General features: G+C 43.7%; 2 protein-coding genes across 2 annotated transcripts in view; both read right to left on the bottom strand.

Moving 5' to 3' along the window:
- Nucleotides 1–4,036: 4,036 nt before the first annotated feature.
- Nucleotides 4,037–14,567, bottom strand: ap3m2 (adaptor related protein complex 3 subunit mu 2). The gene is made up of 9 exons (XM_039803943.1): nucleotides 14,459–14,567; nucleotides 12,242–12,526; nucleotides 11,966–12,137; nucleotides 10,587–10,724; nucleotides 10,066–10,151; nucleotides 9,592–9,725; nucleotides 7,179–7,386; nucleotides 6,284–6,428; nucleotides 4,037–4,218 (listed from the first exon to the last, which is right to left on the bottom strand). Exons 2-9 carry the CDS (start codon nucleotides 12,512–12,514, stop codon nucleotides 4,118–4,120), a joined length of 1,257 nt encoding a protein of 418 aa, XP_039659877.1. The 5' UTR covers nucleotides 12,515–12,526; nucleotides 14,459–14,567; the 3' UTR covers nucleotides 4,037–4,117.
- An 8,894-nt stretch (nucleotides 14,568–23,461) lies between these two features.
- Nucleotides 23,462–27,104, bottom strand: part of kat6a (K(lysine) acetyltransferase 6A) — a 44,021-nt gene continuing 40,378 nt past the window's right edge. The window contains 3 exon segments of the mRNA XM_039803461.1: nucleotides 23,462–24,761; nucleotides 24,764–26,812; nucleotides 26,815–27,006. Of these exon segments, the coding sequence (XP_039659395.1) occupies nucleotides 23,665–24,761; nucleotides 24,764–26,812; nucleotides 26,815–27,006 (3,338 nt within the window). The 3' untranslated portion in view covers nucleotides 23,462–23,664.

The following is a 27,104-nucleotide window of genomic DNA, read 5'->3' as shown; positions in this document are numbered from 1 at the left end:
CATTACAGCGCCACCTAGTGGTCCACATGTGTAATTTTTGGTAGGTGTGGTCCATGGCCCATTATCCATCTACGCTGTAAATTTAAAGTTGTTCACATTAGTGTAAGTGGTATATCTAGACATGGGTCTCATTGGGTCCCATAGGCCACGCCCACTTCGACGCCTCAGTACCCCACTATAGGGTTGGCCTCAGGATTGGCCCCTGATGGTACCCTTCAAATTTTGTATAAATCGGATGAGCTGTTCATGAGATATAAACTTTTTGTAGTTGTAGCGCACCCTAGTGACCAATTTTCGTAAAACGCATGGGGTACCTCCAGAGGGTCATGCCAAAGAAGAATCTAAAGTTTGGGGTTGATAGCATATATTTTGGCTGAGATATGGCAAAGTTGGTGTTTTCATAGTTAGCTACACAAATTAGTTTGTGCGTTATAAGCGCAATTTTTATTGTACAAAAATTCCTTTTATAACTTTTTGTCAGGTCCTTCTGGGGATGCCAGTTGCCAAGTTTCGTGCAGATCGGTCGCACGGTCTAGGAGGAGTTCGAAAAAGTAGGTTTTTGATAAATCGCGATTTTTCACGCATAAAAGTCTAGGCGGAAATGGGCGTGGCCTATATCACGTGATTCAGATGGATCCAGGGAATGCGTAGATGTATGGTTTTTGAATGTCGGGTGTACGGTGTGGGAGTTATAGGGCCAAACGCGTTTTTGTCTGCTATAGCGCCACCTAGTGGTTGAAATGGGTAAGTCTTTGCGCCTGAGGTCATTGCAGGGTTTTGGACCAGTCCTGAAAATTGCAACCCCCAACCATGTACGGTTTAGGCTGCAGTCGGAGTTTTAGGCGGAGAAGAATAATGGAAAATAATGGATAATGGAAAAAAATAAAAATCCTTAGAAAAACAATAGGGTTCCACGCTCCATTGGAGCTGTGAACCGCGATGCCTTGCATTACGCGGTTCCCATGCCCCCTCGGGCTTGGACCCCTAATAAATGGTAACACTATCTAACTTTACAGTATAATACACATTTAATAATTAGGTTATGACTCAGTTATAACACATCAAATCTTTATTTTTACACCATTGTAACACTCCATTGGAGGCTGTTTAACAAACACACAAACAAAATGCTGTAAACACAAAATGCAAACCTTAAAACATGTCTTCTGAGGTACCGGGCCGTTATACCACAATACATAGTTTAATATTTTGTTTATCTTGAGTTGTTAAAGGAACACGGCGACTTATTGGGACTGTGTCTTATTCACCGTGTCCCCCAGAGTTAGATAAGTCCATACATACCCTTCTCATCTCCGTGTGTGTCGTAACTCTGTCTGACGCCCCCACCGCTAGCCTAGCTTAGCACAGATCCTGGAGGTAACCGGCTCAATTTAGCCTACTGCTCCCAATAAGTGACAAAATAACGCCAACATGTTCCTATTTACATGTTGCGATTTGTATAGTCACAGCGTGTACAAATAACAAGGTCACATGAGACACAGCCGTCTCCACGGGGCTTATCAGGTGCTGCAAGCAAATCACTCCGCCCAAGTAGCAGAAGTAGCAGTGCTTCACCTTTCTGAGAATATAGTTCCCAGTATGTATACGGTTAGAAGATGGTGTGTCTCATGTGACCTTGTTATTTGTACACACTGTGACTATACAAATCACAACATGTAAATTGGAACATGTTGGCGTTATTTTGTCACTTATTGGGAGCAGTAGGCTAAATTGAGCCGGTTACCTCCAGGATCTGTGCTAAGCTAGGCTAGATGGAGCCGGTTACCTCCAGGATCTGTGCTAAGCTAGGCTAGCGCTGGGGGCGTCAGACAGAGTTACGACACGCACGGAGATGAGAAGGGTATGTATGGACTTATCTAACTCTGGGGGATACAGGGAATAAGACAAAGTCCCAATAAGTCGGTGGTGTTCCTTTAAAATAGATATTAAGATGCACATCGTGATGCACTGAGGAATTTTTTTCCGATAATTTAGACCATACAGTGTTAAGCACCAAATTGATACGATCAAAAATATTATTCATGGCCACGTTTCTATATGTTGAGAACAAAAACTGATACTGTTGGGTCATAATGTGGTTAAATGACAAACTCCTGCGGAGTTAAAGCTTTTAATAATTCAATGAAACACTGCTCAAGACATTACTTAAGCAAATGGATCCTCTTGTTTTGTTTAATAAATAATAGTTAAAAGTAGAATAAACCAGGTGAACATGTACCTGAAATTCTCCCGGAAACCTTCATGGTAATAAATAGCTCAAACACTCTCCATCCATCTCACTTGCATTAAAAGGAAAAGTTAGTACCAGCAGATGTGAAAGTGCATGATTGAGGACGGCTCCAGTGTCACATTCTTACACGTCGGCGTGCGGACGCCGGCGCTGCAGGCAAAAATCATCAAATTATTGCAACGAGGAGAAGGAGGAGCACAACAACAGAACAAACAGGAAGGCAAACGGAGGAATGCTTGAAAAGGAACCAGAAAAACTAGAAAGGGGAGGCAGAAGGGCGATGAGAAATACAGCGATAGCAATTTTCATCGGTAGGTCAGACTGATCTCACGAAGTGGCGTATGTATGACACGCCGATTCGTATGCCATTGTTGGCGTGTTATCAAGGCGCATACTGGCTTTTTAGCGTGTTTATCAACGCTGTTTGGCCTCCGTTGACTTACACTACCTTGCGATTGCGTGTGAATTGATGCCGCAGCGAGTAGTATGAAAGGGCGAAAATCTACGTAGGGAGTTTGGTCGGGGTGAAGGATGGGTCAAACAACACAGGACTTTCACCCAGGAGACCGGGGATTGGGTCCCGCGTGTCACGTTTCCTAAACTCAGCAACTAAGTTGCAATGAATAATTTAATAAAGATTCAAGAAAAGTAATGTAGAATCGTGTTCGTTAAAATTGAGGAGCAAGTTTTGTGAAAAAAAAAAAAAGATAATTTTTGCTTTAATTTAGGTTTTCTCGAATAGAGGTACAACTGTCCTACTGATTTAAACAAAAAAACGTACAGTACTGTATAGGCTGTTACAGCATATCCACCTGATCGACTGCCACTAGTTCCTTGACTCAGTTTGGTGTACTTATGTGCTGAAAGACAACTCCGTTGTACACGGAACTTCTGCCGCACTATACAGCTCATGCAATCTCAGTTATCATAAGGGAAGATCTTTTTTGATATACCATTGTTCCAATATCTAATATATCTTGTTTGGGTGACAAACATGCCATGGACAATCAATTACTCAACTTGATGAAGCCTGTATTAACTTAAACTTGCACAAACTTCTCACGTAACTGCTTGGGTTTGGTTTGGGCTGAATATTGAGACCGAATGATGATTGGTGAAAAATGCTGTCAGCAGCACAGCCAAAGAGAAATATAAGTTGAGATGGGTTGGGTTGGGCCTCGGTTGAGCTTGGACAGAGATGGAAATGCTTTATGGTGCGTTCCATTTACGTCGGAAGTCAGAGCTGGGAATGACGTCACACCCGATGTTGACCGCGTTCCAGTAAAAACGAGTCGGAATAACCGTTTTGTTTTTGCTCTAGCCAGGTTAGCCGTTGATAACGCATTACGCTGTTTTTTGTGCATACGGACAGAGTAACAACATGTCCACAAATAGAAAATGGACAGTAGCCTACTGTGTGTACGACTGATTTAGTGAGTCACAAATAAGACAGAAGAGCTTATTAACCGTTGATGCACAGAGCAGCCATGTTGGATTTTGAGGTTGGGGTACTGTGAGGTTCTCAGACTTTCCGACTCGGAAATCCGACTTCAGGGGGACGTTACAGTCAAAATTTCCGACTTGGAACTTCCGACTTCAAATGGAGCGCACCACTATTACTCTTGGTTCAAACTCTTTAGACTCAAAGCTCTGACCAGGTTGCTGGACATTTGACGCTTTTACTTCAACAGAGGGTATTTTATGTGCAATGGTCCATTCTTAACTGCTACATGGAGCCGCCAAATTTGTTAAATCCTGAAATGCATATACTGTACACAGGGAATGTACCAACTCCCCTTTTTTCCCCCATCACAGCACCCATCAGTGTCGTGGTGGTTTGGTCCAGTCGTCACAGAGCAGTAGTCTTTATGTCCGCACCTGGAACTTGCCAGCCTTCGTCATGTATTTGATGCCTTTGAAAGGTTTATACTTCTCACCGTACATGTCCAGTCGATTCACCTTCAGCCCTGTTGCAGGACAAAAATACAGTTTTTCTTTCAATTTAAATTTCTCAATACAAACAAGTCTGATGTGTCACTGGACAAGAGCAAACACTGGTACAACACTGAAACAAATCTGGCTTGAATGTTTGAGGATGGTGGGCGGCTGATTTATGGTGACCTTCCATACAGATTTGATTAGGCTACGACAACTACAGAGACGTCAGCATTAGGTTTCTACACCGCCTCACTTTATATCCACTCTCAGCTCAGTATTACCATTATAGCGCAAAGCATCCTTTTTGTCCTAAAAAGATAAGGCCCGGACACACCAACCCGATAATCGGCCGTCGGACAGTCTGGCGAGGTCGGTGACTCGAGTCTGTTCGGTGTGTTCCGTGCCGTCGTCCGTCGGCCTTCATTTTGGCCGACCTGACTTGCTGGGTCGAAGGGCGGGCAGTCGGACTCAATGACCAATCTGATTGGTGGAGTGCTAACTCAGAAATGGTGAGCGGGATGAGTGACGAACACCTCTCAAAATCTGACGAAAATCTTTTAAACTGACCTTTGTCGATCTGAAATGAAGACAGAGTCAGCAACCGCATGGCCTATTTCTCGCTTAAAATGTTTTCAGAAACACGTTTCAGTGAACCATTTTCGTAAAATACGAGATCGTATTTCGAACAAGCCGCCATTATTACCCACGTGAACGCGTTCGTCATTTCCGGTTTTCAATTTTTGTATTACGTCTCGCACACGCGCAGAACATACGCTCAAGTCGGCGTCGCGTCGGTGTGTTCTGAGGCACTTTTTGGACCTCGGGGAGTCCGAGATGATGTGGAGGGAATCTTTTTCCATCTAAATGACGAGTGACGAAGAGTCTTTGCATTTGTTGAAAAATAGGATGATTAGCACTGTGACTCAAATTCAATGGCAATACATGAAAAGGCACAAACTAATCACACCTGCACATTCCTAAATTGTAGTTTTTAAAAGAAAACACAGAATACTATACTAAATGCATGCTAGTAGTCATACTGCCTTCCGTGTTGTGAAATGAACTAACTCATTCTTAGAAATGCATTTTAAGATATACTGCTTTGAATATTACCTGAAATCCTGTATAGAATAATAAAATGCTAGAAAGTATGTCTATGCTAACTAAGTCACATCACTCTATGAAGATTAACATTAAAGCAAAAACCATATAATAATACATGTGAATACATTCAGTTAACAACAATGAATAAAATGAGTACTTAGGTGTAGGGCTGCACGATGTGAGGAAAATATCTAATTGCGATTATTTTTGACTGATATTACGATTGCGATGTGATCCACGATATTGGGAGGGAATTTTATTTTTGTATCATTATTTTTATTTTCCTAGAAAATATTAAATTTAAACCATTTAAATGATTATAAATGTGATTTTTTTTCAAGGATCTATACAAAACAAAGATTTTTTTCTTTAGTCTGTAGGATACAATTTGTAGGCTGGAGCACCACAATACTTAATTCAGAAGTGTTTGACACATGTTATGCCTTTAACAAACATTGCGCTCCCCCCCTTGCGATATCCCCTCCGCCCCTGTGATTTGGATATAGCAGTAGTTCATATTGCGATTTCTTTAAAATAGCGATTAATTGTGCAGCCCTACTTCTGTGTATCAAAATGTGCTTATAGAGTACAGTCATGGGAGTTGGTGTATTTATTGCATGTGGCACCATCTAGTGGCCAGTGTGCCAATGTGCTCACAGAATGTGACAGTCAGGTGGTTATCAGCTGAGCAGGCTATGTGATGAAAAGCTTCTCTCAAATGTGTGGGGGTTGAGGGCAAATTATTCTCAATGCAAAATATAGAGTGGAAATGATATCCATTAGTTAATGATTAAAATATGGATCTAATTTACTATAACAGCCTGGGAGAGTTTAGTGTGGAATGTAAGCTAGGTGTTAACAGAGAATCTCAATAATGAAAAACTAGAAATCAAGGAATTCCTGGAATGATGCAATCATGACTGCGTGAGGATGTGTGTGTGTGTGTGTGTGTGTGTGTGTGTGTGTGTGTGTGTGTGTGTGTGTGTGTACCTGAGATGGCCATCTGTTGGATCTTTAACTGGATGTTGATGGTGGGGTTCTCGTCAGGTTTGGAGGCCCCGGCCTGCAGGCTCATGGTGCCTTTCAGGCTGGGAAGCTTCTGTGGGTTGATCTTTCCAACATCCCAGCTCAACATCTAGCCCCAAAAAAAACACACAACATTAAGATGGCAATATGAGATCACTGCCACTTGGAGGAAAAAAAAAAGGTCACACCAAAACAAATGGTGGCCTCTTTGATCCTGGAGAGGGTTGGTGGACATTAACATAATTTAGGCTTTTTGAGACCTCTTCACATTATTTTTCATGCACACTTCTCTTCTTCTTACTTTAAAGTGTTCATATTATGCTCATTTTCAGGTTCAGACTTTTATTTAGAGGTTATATCAGAATAGGTTTACATGGTTTAATTTTCAAAAAACACCATATTTTTGTAGTTCTGCACATTACTGCAGCTCCTCTTTTCACCCTGTGTTGAGCTCTCTGTTTTAGCTACAGAGTGAGGCATCTCACTTCTGTACCATCTTTGTTGGGAGTCGCACATGCTCAGTAGCTAGGTAAGGACTACTAGCCAGTCAGAAGCAGAGTATGAGGGCGTGCCACGCTAGCAGCTAGGCGAGCATTATAACGTGTGTTCCAAAGTGACCATGTTTGTCTCTGAAGTAAAGGCTGGACTACAATAGAGCTGTTTGGAGCAGTTTGTGAACAGTGTTTTCTGTTGGAGATGGTAAGTCCCTTTGGGGTGGACTTTGAGCTTTTTCACTTTGTAAACCTATAACGTGCACAAAAAAAAAAAGATATATAACACAAGGAAAGGGGAAAAGCCAAAAAGCATAATATGAGCACTTTAAGGTTTATAAACACGCAAATACACTGTTTCTAAGTACCTTTGTGACTGGGTCAAAGGTGTATGTTCCCTGGGAGGGGTTGAGGTTGGCATTCAGGACGCCACGGGGCAGCTGGCTGCTGACTAGGACCGCCTCCACGGCCTTGCCCATGGTCTGTTTGGGTCCCAGAGTCAAGTCAAAACGTCCCTGCGAGCTTCCCTCTCGGAAGGTGATGTTGTGCTTGATGTACACTGGGATGGCCACCAGGCTGTAGAAGAAGCAGACCAGTGTACAACAGGAATCAAGAGTCATATGAGCCAGTGGAATCATTTTCTCTGTAAATGTTGTTACTGAATTCTTCTTTTTATATATAATTCTCCACTGGCCAAAACCTGACTTTATAAACTTCAGTTTTAGGCAACAATGCCCTTAACAACTTTTTTTTCCCCCACCTTGCCTCCGTAGAAATCAGCAGAACAATATAGACTGATGTTTTGTCTTTCCTTTTATTCCCCTTCCTCACATCAAGTTTCCCATCCATACCCACGCTGAATGGATAAAGGACAATTGAGGTTAAAGCAACTACATGCATCACTACAAACTCCCAGAAAACTGCAGGTCCACGGCAACTCTCAGTTCTTTTAAATCAAGGCTGAAGACCTTTCTTTTTGATGCTGCCTTTCTTTAAATAATTGTTAATTTCTTATACTGCACTGTAACTTTTATTCTTGTATTTTATCTCTTTTTATATTTTTTTTATTGTTTTGAACTGCTCTTTGTTTTATGTAAAGCACTTTGAATTGCCTTGTTGCTGAAATGTTCTATACAAATAAAGCTGCCTTGCATGGCAAAAATATCCAAGGCACTGTCCCAGCTCTCCTCAGGTATCTCGAACCCTAGTTCTTCTGCCAAATTTGCCTGAATTATATCCAGTGACGTATTTCTAGGGGACATAATGATATCAAGCAGGTAGGGAAATTAGACCCTTTTGGATATGTGGAAATTGCTAAATGATATCCAACCCCGTCTTTGGCTGTGATTGTGAAAACATTGAGCTCAGTTTTCGAACGCATTCCTGGATCTGGCTAAATAGTTTTGATGCACTAGCTTAAACTTATTAGCCTGGTCCTAGCAGACTCTGGTAAATTTCATTTGTACAGAGAGTCCGGCTGCTCTCCATTGACAAGTGTTAACTTCCTTGAAGGCGGGTACTCTGTTGAAGTTTAAAACTATTGGATCTGCCATAACCAATCGCTAACGCTTGGTCGTGACGTCGACTTAGCATCGCTAGCGTTCGCCTTATCCAACTCCTTCACCACTAACGGAGCGAGCTGAAAAAGTCCAACTTTTCCCGAACCCCCGTGGGGAGGAGGGCCACAACATCATGGCCACCAACACAACTCAGCAAAGATTGGTCTTGCTCGGGCTTTAACTTCTGGATATTCGGCAGCGTTTCAACAACGGACCGAATGGCTTCGCTCGCATCTTTCTTACGGAACCCTCTACCGAATCTCAACGTCATCGTTCTCATCCACTCCCTCTGTTCACCGATTGGACCGGTTAAAATTTGACCGGAGAAAACCCAAGAATATACCGCAAACCCAGACGGAGTACTGAAGGAAAATGAAAGTTGAACGGAATTACGTAGGAGGTCAGAGCCAGGCTATGAACTTATAAGAAAGGGCACTAAAATCTTTCCAGGTTCCAGGTTTTATTCTGCCAATCAACGGTGTGAAATTTAAATCCACGCAGCCGCTACGCAACTGACACGCAACAGAAATGCCACGCAGCCGGTGTGGAGCCAGCCTAAGATTGAGATAGACCTGCGTGGACTACATTCCACTGGGTCTTTACCACGCTTACGTAAAAGCTTAATGGATGCTTCGGTAAGTGTTTGAGGGAAGGTCTCTTGTTTCAGCGAATACTCAAACATTTCAAGTGGAATGGATGCTAATTTGGAAGAGAATTACCTATAAAACTCGATTGGGATACCATGTGGACCGGGGGCCTTTCCACTCTGCATCTTCTCTTTGGAATTGGTTACCTTTTCTGGGTTTTAAAGGCTGCATTACAGTAAAGTGATGTCATTTTCGGAACTTACCAGACTGTTGTAACTGTTCAATTATTTGCCTTTACCCACTTAGTCATTATATCCACATTACTGATGATTATTTATCTAAAATCTCAGTGTAAATATTTTGTGAAAGCACCAATAGTCAACACTCCAATATCATTGCATTATTGATATCGAGGTATTTGCCCTAGTAGCGGGATTTAAGTTTTTTTAAAGAACGTAGTTATTGTTGAAGTATCTTTTTCGTTGAATTAGTACACTGATTGAGATAATATCCTTCAGACAGAACACATACTGTATATTCGCAACTATTGAAAAAAACAAAAACATGGATAATATGCTTAGAGGTGTTTCAACTTCATGCCACAAACAGATTGAACTGAATGGAAAAACACTGACTTCTGAGAGCTGACGTGGTAGGAGAGCAACCGGAAGTTTCCATCGGGGGGGATGAAGGAGAGGATCCGCTCAGCTTCCCAGCGCTTGAACCGAACACACGGGTGGAAGCTGACATCATCCAGCAGACGAGGATTCTGGGAAAGAGAGGCGGTGGGCCAGGTTGGTTTGGGGGCATGTACATTTTTTTTTTTTTAAACGTGCAAACTCATACTGCAAAGATCCTTTCATTGCTTTTGCTGATGGCTTTTGTATTTCCAACTGTTTGAACAATGTTGACTTATTGTACAAAGTCAAACCCTTTCCAAAGCATTTTGGAGAAAAGCAAAAAAATAACATGATAGAAAACGCTATCAGTGGAGTCCTGTGGGGGCTCTTTACCTCTTTGAGAACATATAGTACTCATACCAGCTATACATGTAATACTTTCTAGATTTGACTTGCGAGGCGTAGAACTCTGGAAAAGAGGAGACTCACCATGAAAGAGAGAGTGAGGTCGGGCATGCCTGTCAGTTTGACACAGGCATCAATGACTCCCTGGATTTCTGCTGTAATAGTGGAGCCTGACGAGGAGGGTTGGAGGTTGATGCGAGACATTGACAGAAAGCAAAAAAAAAAACATAGAAATTAACAACCAAATCAGTGTGAAGTAAAGTAAGTAGTAAGTTTGAGTAAGGCTGCTGATAGCCATTATTTTATGCTATTTTCTCGACAAACTCCAACAATAATCAAACTGAAGGGCTTCTCCCAAACAAAACGTGTGAATGCAAACTAATGCATAGTAATATAATTAAATGACATTATCATGATAAAATTGTCCATATCTTGCAATATTTTATAATTTATCAGGCTTTATTTCTAGTTATAAGCTTCTTGTTTTTTTACTGGAAAGATTACATTTCTCCATTAAGTGATCTCTGGAACCTTAACAGAAATGTAGTCATGGCTAAATAATGGAGCAATGACACGTTTGACCAGCAGCCTGTTCAGAGAAATACCTGATTTATCGATGATAGCATCGATCTCCTCCACCACGTCAAAATAGGCCTCGTTGTTGGTGTATTTGACTCCGGTGCGTCGCCATGGCACCACTGACAGCTGGCCTGTAGGGAGCTGTTCACCAACATTGGTGCTGCCTGGAAAACAGACATTTAACCAAAAGTAAAATAACAAGCACATTTACACAAGGCCCATTTACACAGTGCACGCAAATCAGTTGTTGCAATAGCTCCTACCATAATACATAAGACTCCTGGCTGATACTGAGTCTATAGTGTTACAGTAATTTGGTAGATCTGTGACCTTATCTTAAAGTGCTCATATTATGCTTTTTGGCTTTTCCCCTTTCCTTTATTGTGTTTTATATTTATATTTATATATATATATATTTATATATATATATATATATATATATATATATATATATATATATATATATATATATATATCTTTTTTGTGCACGTTATAGGTTTACAAAGTGAAAAAGCCCAAAGTCCACCCCAAAGGGACTTACCATCTCCAACATGTGTGTCTGTCTGTCTGTCTGTCTGTCTGTCTGTCTGTCTGTATGTATGTATGTATGTATGTATGCATGCATGTGTGTATGTATGTATGTATGTATATTTTCCTATGTTTTTGTGTTTAAATGACTGATGGGAACAACAATCTTAGACATTGATCCAGTATTAAGCGAGATCGCTGCAGTTGGCAACGGCAAAACAAGCTACAATGTAAGTTAATAGGGTAACTTCCCAGCTTGTATTTACCTTCACAAAAGTGCTCGTTTTGCCACTAACAGGCTCAGATTAATATTCTAAGTGTCTGACAACATTATGGAAAGGATTAACTTGTAGGCTGTTATATTGTTGGGTAGTTTAATTTGCAAAGAAACGGGTTTGCGCATTTGCCTGGAGATGGTCTAGTACCGAAATGTTGCCTACTATTAAACTTTATATATTTTTTGCAAGTTAGACAGCGTGCGGGAGATTCTTTGCAACTTTTGACCTGCTTGTCCCCCTTCCGACGCACCTGTCTCACGTTGTAGACATGCAAAGTATTTTTCTGTACCGGGTAGCTCAATTTAAAATAGAACATCGTATTTTATAAACGACATGCATTTGCGTGGAAAAACCTTAATTTGTAAAGTAACTAAAGCTGTAACAGATGAATGTAGTGGAATAAAAAGTACAATATTTCCCTCTGAAATGTAGCAGGGTAGAAGTAGAAAGTGGCATGACAAGAAAATACTCAAGTAAAGTATAAGTACCTTAAATGTGTACTCAAAACAGTACTTGAGTAACTGTAGTTACATTCCACCTGCCAAATAGTGAAAGACAGTTTTTACAGACCCTGTGGCTAACATGTACGTGGGTCGTACCTGTGATGGTGTTGACCATCGTGCGGAGGATGGTGGGAGGCTTAATGAGCTCTTTGAGGATGTTGGACTCTGTGGCCAGCGGGAAGCCGTTGTCCAGCATCTCCTCCAGTAGTTCATAGACCACTACCACATTGTCCTTAATAGCAGCCTCTGTACACACTCCAAAATAGTCCTGAGAACAAAGAACACAGGCAGGACATGGGTATTTAAAGTCAGATGTGAGTCATTTGAACTGAAATTAAAGTGAACTGAAAAAATGCTAAGGGAGCCAGAAACCTGGAACGTGTCAACGACTCTGTGAAGGAACTCGATGACAAACAGCGGTGGCACCTCGCTCTGGATGACTGCAACAAAGTAGATGCGATGCCTGAGCACACTGATAAGGTAGTGATGCGGTGTGGGTATAACTGGTGGGACGTTCTCCGGCTCGGTGGCGCGTTCCTGTGCCTCAAAGAAGTAGTCACACACAGAGCGGCTGACCACGCTCTTCCAGTGCTTCTCCAGGAAAATGTCCCCTGAGGCGTTGATTAGGAACAGGCTGTGGATCATTTTGGCTGGAGGCTGAGAGAGTAACGAGAATAAGGAGGAAAAAACTAAGTAAAAACAGTTAAGTTCATGCCCACTATTGAAAAGACAGCCCATCCTCCTCTCACATGACACATTTCTTGGTGGATAAAAGCAGGTTTTACGCACAAACGCTGGGCGCACAATGTGCTTTCTTCAGTAGCAGAGAATGGGTCTGTGTGCTCACTGTTTAATTTGTTGAAGAGCAAGGCATTTTTTTCTTTTTGAGCGTATAAGAGATTAATTAAGCACTATACGTTAAATCCACAGCCCTCAAAAGAATACAATTTCAACCAGTGGTGGAATGTAACTGAGAACATTTACTCATATTATGCTTTTTCCCTTCCTTTATTGTGTTCTATATCTTTTTGTGCATGTTTTTTACAAAGTGAAAAAGCCCAAAGTCTCCCCAAAGGGACTTACCATCTCCAACAGAAAACACTGTTCACAAACTGCTCCAAACAGCTCTGTTGTAGTCCAGCCTTTACTTCAGAGACAAACGTCACTTTGTAACACACGTTATAATGCTCGCCTAGCTGCTAGCGTGGTACGCCCTCATACTCTGCTTCTGACTGGCTAGTAGTCCTTACCTAGGTACTATCAGTACACGCCCTCATACTCTGCTTCTGACTGGCTAGTAGTCCTTACCTAACTACTGAGCATGTGCGACTCCCAACAAAGATGGAACAGAAGTGAGATGTCTCACTCTGTAGCTAAAACAGAGAGCTGAAAAGAGGAGCTGCCGCAATGTGCAGTACAACAAAAATATGGTGTTTTCTGAAAATTAAACCACATAAACCTATTCTGATATAACCTCTAAATACAATTATGAACCTGAAAATGAGCATAATGTGAGCACTTTAAGTACAAATTTGAGGTATTTGTCCTTTACTTGTCTTTTGTTTTCAGGCCACTTTCTACCTCTACTCCGCTACATTTCAGAGAGAAATATTGTACTTTTTACTCACTACATTCATCTGACAGATTTAGTTACTAGTTACTTTGCACATTAAGATTTCTGCACACAAAACACACAAAAGTTTATAAAATATGTTTTATTATAATTAAACTACCCAACAATATAACAGCCTACAGGTCCAGCTGAAATGATTAGCAGATTAAACCCTCAGTTGATTGACAGAACTGTTTGGATCTTTTCCAGTTTCTAAAATGTGAGGATTCTTCTGCATCGACTACTTTTACTTTTAACACTTTAAGTACATTGTCCTTCTGATACTTACATACTTTTACTTAAGTAACATTTTCAATGCAGGACTTTTACTTGTGTACTTCCACCACTGATTTCAACATGATCAAATAGAACTCACGGGATGAACATACACTTTTCACGGAAACACGTGAGTGAATGGCTCCTGTGGATTCATAAAACGACTTTAAGTGCAATGGGTTCATTTAAAAGTGATGTACATTAAATGTCTTTTTTATTTTTTAAGAGGTTTGGCGCAGCGCTGTCTCCATACAGAGAGGCCACTACCCATCAGGATTTGACTTGATGCAGTACCATTAAGTTGTCTTGTTTAGTTAGCTAGCGTTAACTAGCTAGCTTGGAAATATGACACCGGAATATTCATTATTTAATGTGGCGACGCTATCGAGTTCGTACCGGATATAACTCAGCGCCATAAGAACCTGAATACATTGCGGCTACACACATAGGTCTAATTATTACTGCGATAAAACATTTAACAAAGTAACTAGCTAGCTGTTTTGATTGCATATAGCAGCTGAAGGCCTCTGTCTCCATACAAGATGCTACATCAGTCCCTCCTCCTGCCTCATACAGTCTCATGACAGGAAAAGCCCTGTCACCCGGTACAGGGGATGTAAATACTTTAAAATAACGTTGCTGTTTTGGCTGAAAAATGACCACTTGCAACTTGAGCCATTCATAAATTGCAAGTGACTTACCGAAGACAATTTGTTTTTGACGGTTTCGTCTCGCCTTTCACCCCTTTTCCCAATGAAAGATTAAGCAGCCGTCGTTGCTTCCCGTTAGGTGGAGCAGCTCTTGGTGTGAGGGAGGCTAGAGAGTACAGCCAACCAATCAGAATCCGGGGAGACTATAAAATCCCGCCTACTTAATAGAATCATTGGTCAACAATACGGAAGCTGTTGGCTCGTGACTTGGCTTTGATTGGACCATGGAGGGAGAGCTACAGTAAACACCAGTAAAACAGCCCGCTGATTGGCTTTGAGATGTAGCTAGTCTGACATTTTGTTTCCAGTATCAGATTTCATCTTGTGGATTTCCTCTCCATTCATACAAATAGATAGAGCACAGGGACATAGTTTATGTAAAACTTCACTGAGGATAATTCTGCAATGCTTAGCGCCCAAAAATATATTCCCCAGTTTGTCTGCATGCTGCTATTTTTAATATATGTTATGTACTTTGTTATGTACAAAGCAAATCTGATTTTATATTTTTTTCCCCCCCAACAATGTTAAAGTGAATTAACAAAGGCAAACATGATTATTACACAGAACACCATGGGATGCTGATGCTGGAGTCATACTTACCGGTATTTCTGCACGATACAATAACATATGTAGAGCATTTTTCTCGTTCACCACTTTTATTTAAATATAACTGTGTGCTATGAGGACAACATATAAAGACACAGTATGTAAATGAAACACGGGCCTTGTGTTCTATTCAATTTATACAACTTTTCCATGTTAAAAAAGTATTATATTTCAAAACATTCTGTAGAAACCACTGTTTTCTTTAAAGGTGCCCTGCCACACAAACCAGTTTTTACTTGCATTTTTTGAAATCTGTTAGGTCCATATGTGTTTGTGTTATGTGGTGAATGTGAAAATGAACTGTTACCTCCTCTGTCATCTCTAGCCACTGAAAAGAAATAAGCAGAGAAATCAGGCCAATTACAAAAGCTGGTCAGTCTGACGTGGTGTTGCCTGAGCTCATTACTATTCATGAGCTCGCCCAGTTGCGCTGGGTAAAGGACGCTGATAGCCAGGCTCTCATTGGCTAGGTGTTAGCCAATCAGATTCAAACAGCTTAGCTTGTTGAATATTAATGAGAACTGACAGAAATCAAGCTGAGTCGTCCTGCAGGCTTTCTATACCACGCTAGAATGGCTTGAAACAAGGTAACCAAGGCATTTTTTCCACACAAAAAATGTTACAGAGTCCATGGTAGAACTTCAGACATTACCACAAAGTAATGAAATAGGTGTGGCAGGGCACCTTTAACTTCACAGTATGTTGAATATATATACAAAACACATTGCAAATAGTGATAACATCTTTACTACAACCTGTATGTTGCATGAGCTTCACAGTCAGAATACACGGAGGAATGAAAATGAGGCGAACCATGAATAAGATGTCTAAGAATTCACAGTGTGCAGTTCCACCTTCTCTCAAGGTGCAGCTCACACCCTTGAGAAAAAGTATGAACACATGCAAACAGTGAAGGTGTGAGAACTCCTACCCTCAGTGTCAATAAGTTCAACCCTTAAAGTAAATCTCAGTGGAACAGAAGAGCCCAGACAGTGGTGTAGGTATACGCAGTGTACCCACTATAAGAAATCTCCAGGATTTCCATTTACCCACCTAAAAATGTGCTATGATACGCAACAACATAGTTTTGTGACAGAACCTTTCCTTCAGATATTTGTATTCACAAATACAGGGTTGAGTAATGCGAGACCAAACTCAACTGACACTGCAGAACATGCAGAGAGACTTCCCTGATGTGAAAGCCCCCTTACTGCTTTATATTCCCTTATATATTTGATATATATTTGTTTTCCTTCTCATATAGGCTAAATAAAGGTTTTCCCACCATAAACTGGTGCATAACAGTGTATCAGAATGCAGGAAATGGAAGTCTTTGACGCTCAAAATAACCCTGGGGGAGGACACCCAGACCCCACACCACCCAGACCCCACACTTTGATATGCCCCCCCCACCCCCTACAAAGGCCCATTCTGAGCCAGGAAAAAAATATATATATACAGTATATATTTTTTTTAATGTGGTACAGTATACCCACTACAATACATTAGACTACACCACTGAGAACGACATCAGAACAAAATACTAAACTAAGATATATACAGTATATATCCTTTAGGTGAGTGTGTATATATATATATATATATATACCCATCATGGGTACATGGTCATCAAAGGAAGGACATGGTCAGAACAATGCAAATGCTGTGGCATTTAAACGATGCCCAATTGGTACTAAGGGGCCTAAAGTGTGCCAAGAAAACATTCCCCACACCATTACACCACTTGTGCAAATTGTAGCCCCTTTTTCCTATTTTTAGTGGAGATGAGTGGTCCCCGGGGGGGTCTTCTGCTGGTGTAGCCCATCCGCCTCAAGGTTGTGCGTGTTGTGGCTTCACAAATGCTTTGCTGCATACCTCGGTTGTAACAAGTGGTTATTTGAGTCAAAGTTGATCTTCTATCAGCTGGAATCAGTCGGCCCATTCTCCTCTGACCTCTAGCATCAACAAGGCATTTTTGCCCCCCAGGACTACAGCATCCTGGATGTTTCTCCTTTTTCAGACCATTCTTTGTAAACCCTAGAAATGGTTGTGTGTGAAAATCCCAGTAACTGAGCAGATTGTGAAATACTCAGACCAGCCCGTCTGGCACTAACAACCATGCCACGCTCAAAGTTGATTAGATCACCTTTCTTTCCCATTCTGACATTCAGTTTGGAGTTCAGGAGATTGTCTAGACCTGGACCACACCCCTAAATGCATTGAAGCAGCTGCAATGTGATTGGTTGATTAGATAATTGCATTAACGAGAAATCTTACAGGTGTTCCTAATAATCTTTAAGGTGAGTGTATATGGATCAAATAATACTCTGACATTATGCGTTTATTATAGCAATTGATCTATTCTTAGTATTATTGGGGGCAGTCACCAGATGCATACTCTGTGGGGATCTCCCTTATTTAGCAGGATGAAGCAAAGTAATTATCATCCAAAATGGAAAGATGTTACTGTAAGTCCGTGACTCACTGAAATGATGTTTTTTTTTTGTTTGTTTCCACATTGTTTTAGAAGAAATGTTTTTGGAAGAAAACATTTGGTTACGCTTGGCGTAACCAAATGAAAAACACGTTGAGCTTTCACATTACGCAGATCTGACAAATGGGACCCCTGTGTGTTCAGGAATATTACGTATTGTTACAATTACAATATATTACAACGTGAGACCATATCATTCACAACCCAGCGAAATGCAACGAGGCCAAGACTGGGCATTTGGATTGTGTTGAAGATTTAGGTGGGTGAGGAGAGAACGCTTTCATTTTCACATCAATACTTTTTGACATGACATGCTTACATTCTACAGGGACATCTAGTGGCCACAAGTGCTCAAAGCAATTCCACAAAAAGTCCATTATGCTGTAAATGCTCGCCAACTATGGGGTCTTACTTACTCCTCTTCATCCCCTATGGCACATAAGGCTTCAATGAGCACTCTCCATTGCACTGGGTCCCTGGCCAGCATGTTGGGCCTCTCCCCATGACGGGTTCATCTGCTCCAGCTCTTGTGTCACAGTTCTGCGCCAGCTGGTTTTGGGCCTCCCAGGTTTTATTTTGCCAGGTGGTGTCCATCTCGACTTTTGTGATGGCGCCCTGCTCCATCCTCACGTCCTAGCCATCTCATGCGTCTGTGCGTAATCTCCTTGGTGATGCTCCGGCTTCCCGTTTTCTTGTACAGTTCATTGTTGGAGATGTTATTAGGCCAAAAGATCTGGCATATTCGTCGGAGGCATCCATTATGGAACACTTCCATTCTCCTCATGTCTGTTTTGACACTATGGGGTAAAATGTATCAGTTCGTTACTAGTGTTGTGTGGAGCTTTGTAAAACAGAATTTCTTAAAATGAAAAGTCTGGTCTTTCCCTACTCTGTTATCAGAACAAATGGCACCCTGAGCCCTTCATAACAAAGCTCAGGTAGACAGGAAGACATCCCAATCCTTGATAGTAGTGAGGGAACCTAAAAAGCTCTGCACAGCTGGATGATTTTGAGATGTTTAAATGAGCAATACAGATTTTGAATATTCACTTAAATTTCAACTTCCAACAAGAATGTGGCAGAAATAGCAGAATTTAAAGCCCCTGAAAACTATTTTCCCACTCAGCTTCTCGCCATGACAGATGGACTCCTACATTAGGAACACCATTTGAACCTAAAGCAGGAACAGTGTTAGTTATGTGACATGAGACCAGCGGTGGGAGAAGTATGTTGGGGGGGGGGGTGATGGCGCAGTGGATATGACACATGCCTTTGGTGTGAGAGATCTGGGTTCTCACATTTCCCACAATTCCCACACCTCTGACATATGTAGCAAATGTAAATCGCTTTGGATAAAAGCGTCAACTAAATGACATGTAATATAATGTAATGTAAAAGTATTCAGATCTTTTACTTGAGTAAAAGTACTAATACCATACCATAAAAATATCTGTCAAAAGTAAAAGTCCTGCATTGAAAAATGTTACTTAAGTAAAAGTATGTAAATATCAACAGGAAAATGTACTTAGTACTAAGTATTCCAAGTAAAATTACTCAATGCAGACAAATCCTCACGTTTTAGAAACTGAGAAAGAGAAAACTTTTGAAATCTTTTTTCCCGACATTTTTGTCACTTTTTCTGATATTTGCTGATTTTTTTCTTTCTTTTAGCGTTTTTTTTCTTCTTCTTTTTATCCAAGATTTTTGTCGCCTTTTTTCAATGTTCTTTTATCAGTTATTTTCTTCAAATGCTATGAAATTGAATAAAACACCCAAATTCATTGAAAGTAGTGAACTGATTAATTATTTTACTCGTAAAGAGCGTTCTAGAGAACCATCCACGTTATTTTTTTTTTTGACAATTTGGTTAAAAGAAACCAAAATTTCTGATAGAGAAACTTTATTGAAAATTGGTCAAATTTGACCCGAGGACAACAGGAGGGTTAAGCAGCAGTGTTTGAATGTAACTAAGTACATTTACTCAAGTACTGTACTTAAGTACAAATTTGAGCTACTTGTACTTTACTTGAGTCTTTTCTTTTCATGCCACTTTCTACTTCTACTCCGCTACATTTCAGAGAGAAATATTGTACTTTTTACTTCGCTACATTCATCTGTTACAGCTTTAGTTACTAGTTACTTTACACATTAAGATGTTTGCACACAAAACACATGTAGTTTATAAAATACAATGTTTTATTGTAAATTAAACTAGCCAACAATATAACAGTCTACAAGTCCAGCTGAGATGATTAGACCATTAATCACACAACCGGTTGGATCGTTTCCACTTTCTAAAATGGGAGGATTTTTCTGCATTGAGTACTTTTAATACTTTGAGTACATTTTACTGATGACACAGACTTTTTCTCAACATTTTCAATGCAGGACTTTTCCTTGCAACAGAGTACTTCTGCAGTGGGGTATTAGTACTATTACTTAAGTAAAGGATCTGAATACTTCTTCCACCACTGCTAAGCGGAGTACCTAAAGATGTTTATTTTCACACTTTGATTATTGCTTATTTAGTCACGAGTAGTAACTTTATGAAGAACGCTCAGACATTTAAATAAATGTACGCTACTTAGAATGAAGTCCTTGTTGCTCTGGACTCTGATGAAGATGTAACCTTACATGGAAACGTTAGTCACTGTTATGCACCTTAAAGAATAAAACTATAAAGTAAGAAGACATCTGTGTTGCACTGGCAATTTTTGGTTACTTTACACCGTTTTGTCCTGCATTGGTTGCACCGGATTGTTGTGGTCTGCAGACAAGTGTGTGAAGACAACTCTCTCTTTTATTGCCCTTGTAGTGCTCGACACCACTAACAATTTGTCCTGTACCTAATGTGCAAACTCTATTTAACTACTTAAATATTAAAAATTCCAGATGCAAAATAGGGTAACACTTTACTTGAAGGTATCTACATAAGAGTGACATGACAGTCATGACACATGAACCCTAACTCTAACCCTATCTGTCTATATGGTTCATTCAGTATATCCATATATATTGTTAATACACTGCATATATCTATATTATTCTTACTAGTATAATGTCACTGCTACATTGCACATATCTGTACATGTTGTTCATACATTGTTCATATTACATAGCGATATTTATTCTGCTCTTATAACACTGCACTATATTTATTGTCCTGTCTGTGCACCACCTGTCTATACTTACATATCACATTGCACTTTTCTGCTTTTTTTGCACTTCTGGTTGGACGCAAACTGCATTTGGCTGTCTTTGTACACTGCACAATGACAATAAAGTTCAATCTCATCTAATCTTGTCATGACAACAACCGAATGACACTAAAAGAAGCGTTATGTCATAAACGTTTAAGCCTTATTTATGTTTATGACACGTTCATGAGAGTGTGACGTCACTCTTACGTAGATACTTTCAAGTGAAGTGTAACCCAAAATAGTCTATTTACACAAGATGGTTTAAATTAAATGTGAATAGTTTTAAGCATGATTAAAGCATCTTTGTCCCTAAAAGGACTGGACTGAGATGATTATGATGATGGAATTGTAGAACTTGATTCAGAAACTTTAATAAGCTCAAGGAAAACATGAATGGCTCAACATAATTTATTTTCATTTTATGTTAAAATGTACAGAGTTCTTTGAAAGTACTTGCTAAGAAAGAAGGAACAAAAAAAACAAAAAAAACAGAATTAATGGAAATACATACAGGGACAGCGTAGAGTTGAGGCCGCTGAGCGCAAATCAACCTTCACTGTGTGCCCAGCTGTCACTCCTCTCTTAAATTTTGCGCTCTCTCTTAGCATACAACGCAACATGTACAATTACAAAGGATACAAAAAGGGAAGCGATATAAACAGACAGAAATATACTGAGCTCCTTTTTACATGCCTCTTAAATGTAAGGAAGTCATCCTATACACACACACAAGTAAAAAAAAACGAAAATATTTAAAAAAAAGAAAAAAATTCCAAGTGACCTTTAGATATTTGTAGTCCTTTTGTTTAAAATAGCATTGATATACTACACAAAGATAGAAAAACTCTAGAGATGAGATGGAATGGAGAGGTTAAAGGCATCTTAAAGTCACTAAAAGTGAGTGGTAATTTTTTTAAGTTTTGAATTTCTTAGTAATTATTACCCAAGAGGCGAGCTAAAAAATATGTATTGTTTTTTTTTTTTGATTTTTTTTCCTGAAACAGAAGTGAAAAAAATGACAGTACCAATATCAATGTCAGAGTTTCCTTTTATATTATAGAAAAAACATTTTCTCTACAATAGGTTTTTCTAAAGTCAAAAAGAGTCAGCTTGTGTCATAAAAGAAAGCTGCCCGGTCTGATAAAATTCCGAAAAAAAAAAAAAAAAAAAAAAAACACTAAATAAAAGTACAGAACAGAACAATACACACAAATAAAAAGTATGCAGTGTCAGGTCTGTAAGGAAAATGAAAGTTCCTCTTTTGACTTTGAATACTGGTACATGGAGCAACAAGGTCTACGGTTTCACCCCTGCCAGTTGCGCCGGCCGCAACCGACAGGATCTCAAACACTTTCTCACCTCCGACCCTGCTTTAACATGAGCGGGCCTCTACGGGAGGGCCAAACCGTGCACTAGATCAGGCATTTAGGCACACCTTTTATAAAGGCGGTCTACTGCCATATCTCTAGCCAATGGGAGTGCAGAATCTTGCAGAAATTAACAAAAAGAAATTACAGTTTTAACAGAATACACCATTCAAAAGCAGACACCTGTGGACCTCTTTGGGTCACTAACACTTAAGGAGGAGAGGTCAGCTTTAGTTAACAGACTTTCCTTAAAGCAGTGAAATGGAAATCCCACCGTTTGTTTGTTCTGCATTCCCTAAACTGCAAAAAAAAAAAAAAAAAAAAAAGAAAAAAGGCTGACATAGTACACTGTCTGTCGGTGGTGTGTGGACAAGAACAGCTGAATGTTGTACCGAGCTAGCCACCAATTGGCGACAGCTAGCCGTGTGTGTGTGTGTGTGTGTGTGTGTGTGTGTGTGTGTGTGTGTGTGTGTGTGCTGGATATTGGGAAGTACCAGAATATTTACATCTAAATTGTTTTGGAGTGGCGGAAAACTGGAAAAAAATAATGCTACTTGTTTCATTCATGGACATTTGATAGACCGTAACGCGGCAGTAACTCGTCTCTTCTGTGCCTTTTGTTGTTTTTGTTTTTTTTTGGTTACAACAAGGTCCGCTCGGGGGAAGACGGAGACTGTGAAAACGGCTCGACACCTTCAACACCGGAGGCCCCGCTCCTATGCTTTTAACTGGAAACAGGTGAAAAGCTGTCGGACAGACTGGCCCGCAGAGAAGTTTGGGGATTTCTGAGAGAGCAAGAGGGTGCATCACCGGTTCAGAATGGCACACGTATAAAGACCAAAGCATATAAGAGGTCGGGCTGCACACGAGTATTACAAAATAAAATAAAAACAATCAACAAAAAAAAACAAAAAAAACAACCAACAACAAAAATAAGACCCAACATTATGTTTAACAAAAAAAACAAAAAAAAACGAGAGTCCGCCTACAATGTTTCATTGTCTCTTTTTTTTTCCAAGGTAAGGCTTCCTATATCAATGAAAAGATTGTGTGCATGGTTGAATATATTCAGGTAACCACTGGTTTTCATACGCAGTCTGACTAAGCGAGGTACTCCTGTGTTGTCCTTCTCTGTGTGTCTTCCTCGTCTTTCTTGTCCTCCCCTGGAGGAGACCCCCCCCCCCGCCCCGGGCCCGTGTGAAATCACGCCACGGAGGACCGCGCAGGCCTGGCCAGAAGCTGCAGCGGCACGGCAGAGGTCCATGCGCACGCCGGAACCCGGAACCCCCCCGCCGGCTTGCTCCCTCACACAGCCAGCTGGGAGGGGGAGAAACGAGCCCAAACCAAAAAGGGACGAAACGACAACGTAGAAAAACGGGAAACCCAAAGACCCCTCTGTCTCCGACCACCTGCACTCGCTGGCGCCTGCCGTGGCGCTGGAGGGGGGGTGCACGGGAGTAATGGACATTTAGAGTACAGCGAGTATCGGCTCTGGCCTCATGTCTCCTAGTCTCATTTCTTGGCCGCTCATCTGCTCATGTACGGCGACTGCTTGGGGACACCCGCGTAGCTGTGGTGGGAGGGGCCAGTGTACATCATGTTGCCGTGGTGATTGGGCTGCATAGGCTGCTGCGGGTAACCCTGCCCTCCCATCATGCCCATCTGCATCTGCATGGGGTACTGAGCTGGCTGATTCATGTAAGGGGGATTGCCGTGGTAACCGCTGTTCATCATGGGCTGGGGCATTCGGTAGCCAGCGGACATGGCGTTGAGGGGCGTCATGTTCATGGAGTTGTACGGCGCCGGCGTGGGCATGAGGTTTGGCATCATGCCGCGCTGCACGGCCAGGGTGCGCGGCGTGCCCTGCATGGCCACGGCCCCCGAGCTGCGGCCGTAGAGCTGCTGCTGGTGCGGGGCCGGGGCCAGCTGCTGGGTGGCCTTGGACCGGATGGATATGTGGCCTTTGACCGTCGCCATCTGGCCCTGTAGCCGCTGCGTGTGCGGCGGGGGTCCCAGGCCGATGTTTGCGGTGGGCATGTTGCACTGCAGCTGCAGGGAGCCCAGGTTCATGGAGCCAGAGCTCAGGTTAGGAGGCGGGGTCATAGTGGGCTGGCCCTGAGAGAGGGGGGCGTGGGGGGAAGGGGCCAGCCCGGGGTTGGAGAGAGAAACACTGGTGGCGTAGGAGGTGACAGAGGCTGAATGAGAGTAGGGCATGGCATGGGGGTCCATGATGGTGTTGGTGAGCTGCTGGAGTTTGGCCAGGCTGAAGGTTGCCGAGGGCTGGGGGTAGCCCCCTGTGCCAAAGTCCTGACCCATGCGCTCATACAGGGTGCGGCCCCCTCCTCCGCCTCCACTCTCAGGGATCTCCATGATCATGGGTGTGGAGGCGAAGCCATTTCCCATACTACACTGCGACAGGGCCTGCTGCTGCTGCTGCTGCTGCGGCGGTGGGGGTGGGGCCGACGGTGGAGGCTGGGGGTTTGGGGCTTGTTGCTGCTGAGGAACCTTTTTTTGGGACTGCTGCTGCTGCTGGTTGGTGCTGGGAGGCCTCTCGATCACACCGCAGCTCTGAGGTGACTTAATGCCACAGCTGGGGGTGTTGGACGGCTGTGGCGGTGGCGGGGCTGGGGCACAGCGCCGCCTACGTTACTGGCGCCGGGTCCGCTGTTGGGCCCCGATCCCGTTTGCTGGATGAGGCTGCAGCTGCCCATCGCTAGTTGGGATCCTCCTGTTCCTGTGGAAGATGTGAGGCTGGCGGCTGGCACAAAGGAGCAGCTGTTGGACTGGGACGAGGACGGAGGGGCTGAGCTCGAAGACGACGAGGCTGACGACGAGGAAGCCGTGGACGCTCCGCCAACGACAGCGGCCGACATCCCCCCTCCGTTCCCGCCGCTCCCGGTTCCGTTCCCCCCTCCGCCCATGGTCGAGTCGTAGCTGCTGGGGTTGTCGTAGTTCTCGGTGGTGCTCTCTATGCTGCCCAGGTCGCTGAAGCCGCTGTCGACCACCTGCTGCGAGTGGTCCGACACGGACGGCACGTCCATCATCGGCGACGTCTCCATGCTCTGCTGGGAGGGGGCGGACAGAGAACTGGGATGCTCTGGCGTGATCTGGGTGTACCCGCCTCCGGCACCTCCGCCGCTGCCCACTGCCCCTGTGGGGCCCGGCGTCCCTCCCCTCTGCCCTGCCGGTGTCGCGTCCATGATGCCCGAGGGCAACCCGGGACTGTTCACCGAGCGCACGGATTGACTGGGCAGGGGCGGCACCGGGGGATTAGGAAGGGGGCTGCTGTGCTGGGAGGCCCCGCAGTCCTCCACCAGGGCCAGAGCCTCCTCCTCGGCCTCCCCCGCGTGGCTGTAACTCTGCAGGGTGCGGCAGGCGGCCAGGGTCTCCTCGCAGTCCTGGTAGGCGCCGTGGTGCGGCTGGGGTTCCGTCTCCTCGTCCTGGGCTTCCCCCTGGGTCAGGGACTGGACGGCCTGCATGGTCTCAAGGTCCAGCTCGTTGGAGTGGTGATGGGGGTGGTGTGGGTGATGGTGGCCCAGCTCCTCTTTGAAGTCCGAGTGCTGGTGGGGGTGGGCGTGCGGATGTGCGTGCTGGGGCTCCATCAGCAGCGTGACGTCCTTATCGTCTGGGTGCAGAGACTGGAGCTCCATGGGCTCCGAGGGAACAGACATGGCCGTGACCGTTTCCACCGCCGCGGCGGCTGCGGCCGACTCCTCCTGCTCGCGCCGCCGCCGCTCTTCCTGCTGCGGGTCGGCCGAGGAGGGCCGACACTTGTTCTCCTGCGCCGCCTCCTCCTCAGCCTCCTCCTCCTCCTCTTCTTCCTCCTCCTGTTTGCTGACATAGTCCCGGGCCACGCTGTTCTCCATGTCTAAAAAAGCCTCTCCGCCTTGGGGTTCTTCTTTGACGGGGGGAGAGCTTGCACGGGAGGCAGGCTCCTCCTCCTCCTCGTCATCATCCTCTTCGTCTTCAGAGTCCTGACCTTTTCTCTTCTTGCCGCCGTTGCTCTTGTCCTCCAAGTGTCCGTCCCCTTCGTCGTCCGCGTCGTGGTCTTCACTGCGCCTGCTTCCCGATCCTGGTGGGACTGCCGGTCGCCTGTTGTTGATGCTCCCGCCGACACTGCCACATCCCTCTTCCTCCCTCTCCTCGTCGTCATCGTCCTCTTCCCTGTCGCCCATATCTGTGTCCTGAGGCCGGGGCGGTCGGGCCCGGGGCCCTGAGGTGGAAGAGGAGGACGAAGGGGGCAGCAGCAGGGTACGGGACGGTGGGCGGCTGGGTTTGTCTTCCTCCCAGGCCCTTCCAGGCTCCTCGTCCTCTTCCTCCTCGGGCTCAGAGGTGGGAGGGGGTTTGGGGGCAGGCTGTGGCGGCTGGAGGAGGGCGCGGTTCTTGGGCGGTCTCCCTCGCCTCCTGGGCACCTTCTGCTCAACAGGCTTAGGGAGATAGTCATCTTCTTCGTCAGAGTCTTTCGGCTTGCAGTCTCGGTCAACGCTGGTTCTGCAGACTCGCTTGCTGTTGCGGTCGTCCGTCTGGAGCAGCTGAGGATCCTTGTCCAGCTGCTGCTCCAACAGTCTCTGTCTTTCCTGCTCCTGCCGCTCCGCCTCCTCCTGGGCCCGCTGCAGGTACCAGCTCCGGGGCTTGCGGCCAGGCTTCATCTTGATTTTAGGGGGTGGCGGATCCTTTGGGCCTGGCTATCTGCGGCTGGTCCACCACCAGGGGGTTTTCCAGGTCCTTGTTGCTTCCAGTGCAGGGGTTTGCGGCTCTTTCCCTTTGGCCAGCCTTTCTTCTTCTTGACCGGGACCTCGGGGTTGGCCGCTAGGCTCTCGGATGGAGTTGCTGGCAGAGCAGCCACGGGCTTCAGCACGGGCGTTAGCTCTAAAGGAGGCAAGAAGATAAGCCAGTGTTAGACAACGCTGCACACGTACCTCTGTATGCACGCACACACGCACACACGCACACACACACACAAATCC

This window comes from Perca fluviatilis, chromosome 6, assembly GCF_010015445.1.
Source record: "Perca fluviatilis chromosome 6, GENO_Pfluv_1.0, whole genome shotgun sequence".
NCBI lineage: Eukaryota > Metazoa > Chordata > Actinopteri > Perciformes > Percidae > Perca > Perca fluviatilis.
Note: the sequence above shows the minus strand (reverse complement) of the source record. Positions and strands in the feature narration are given on the sequence as shown.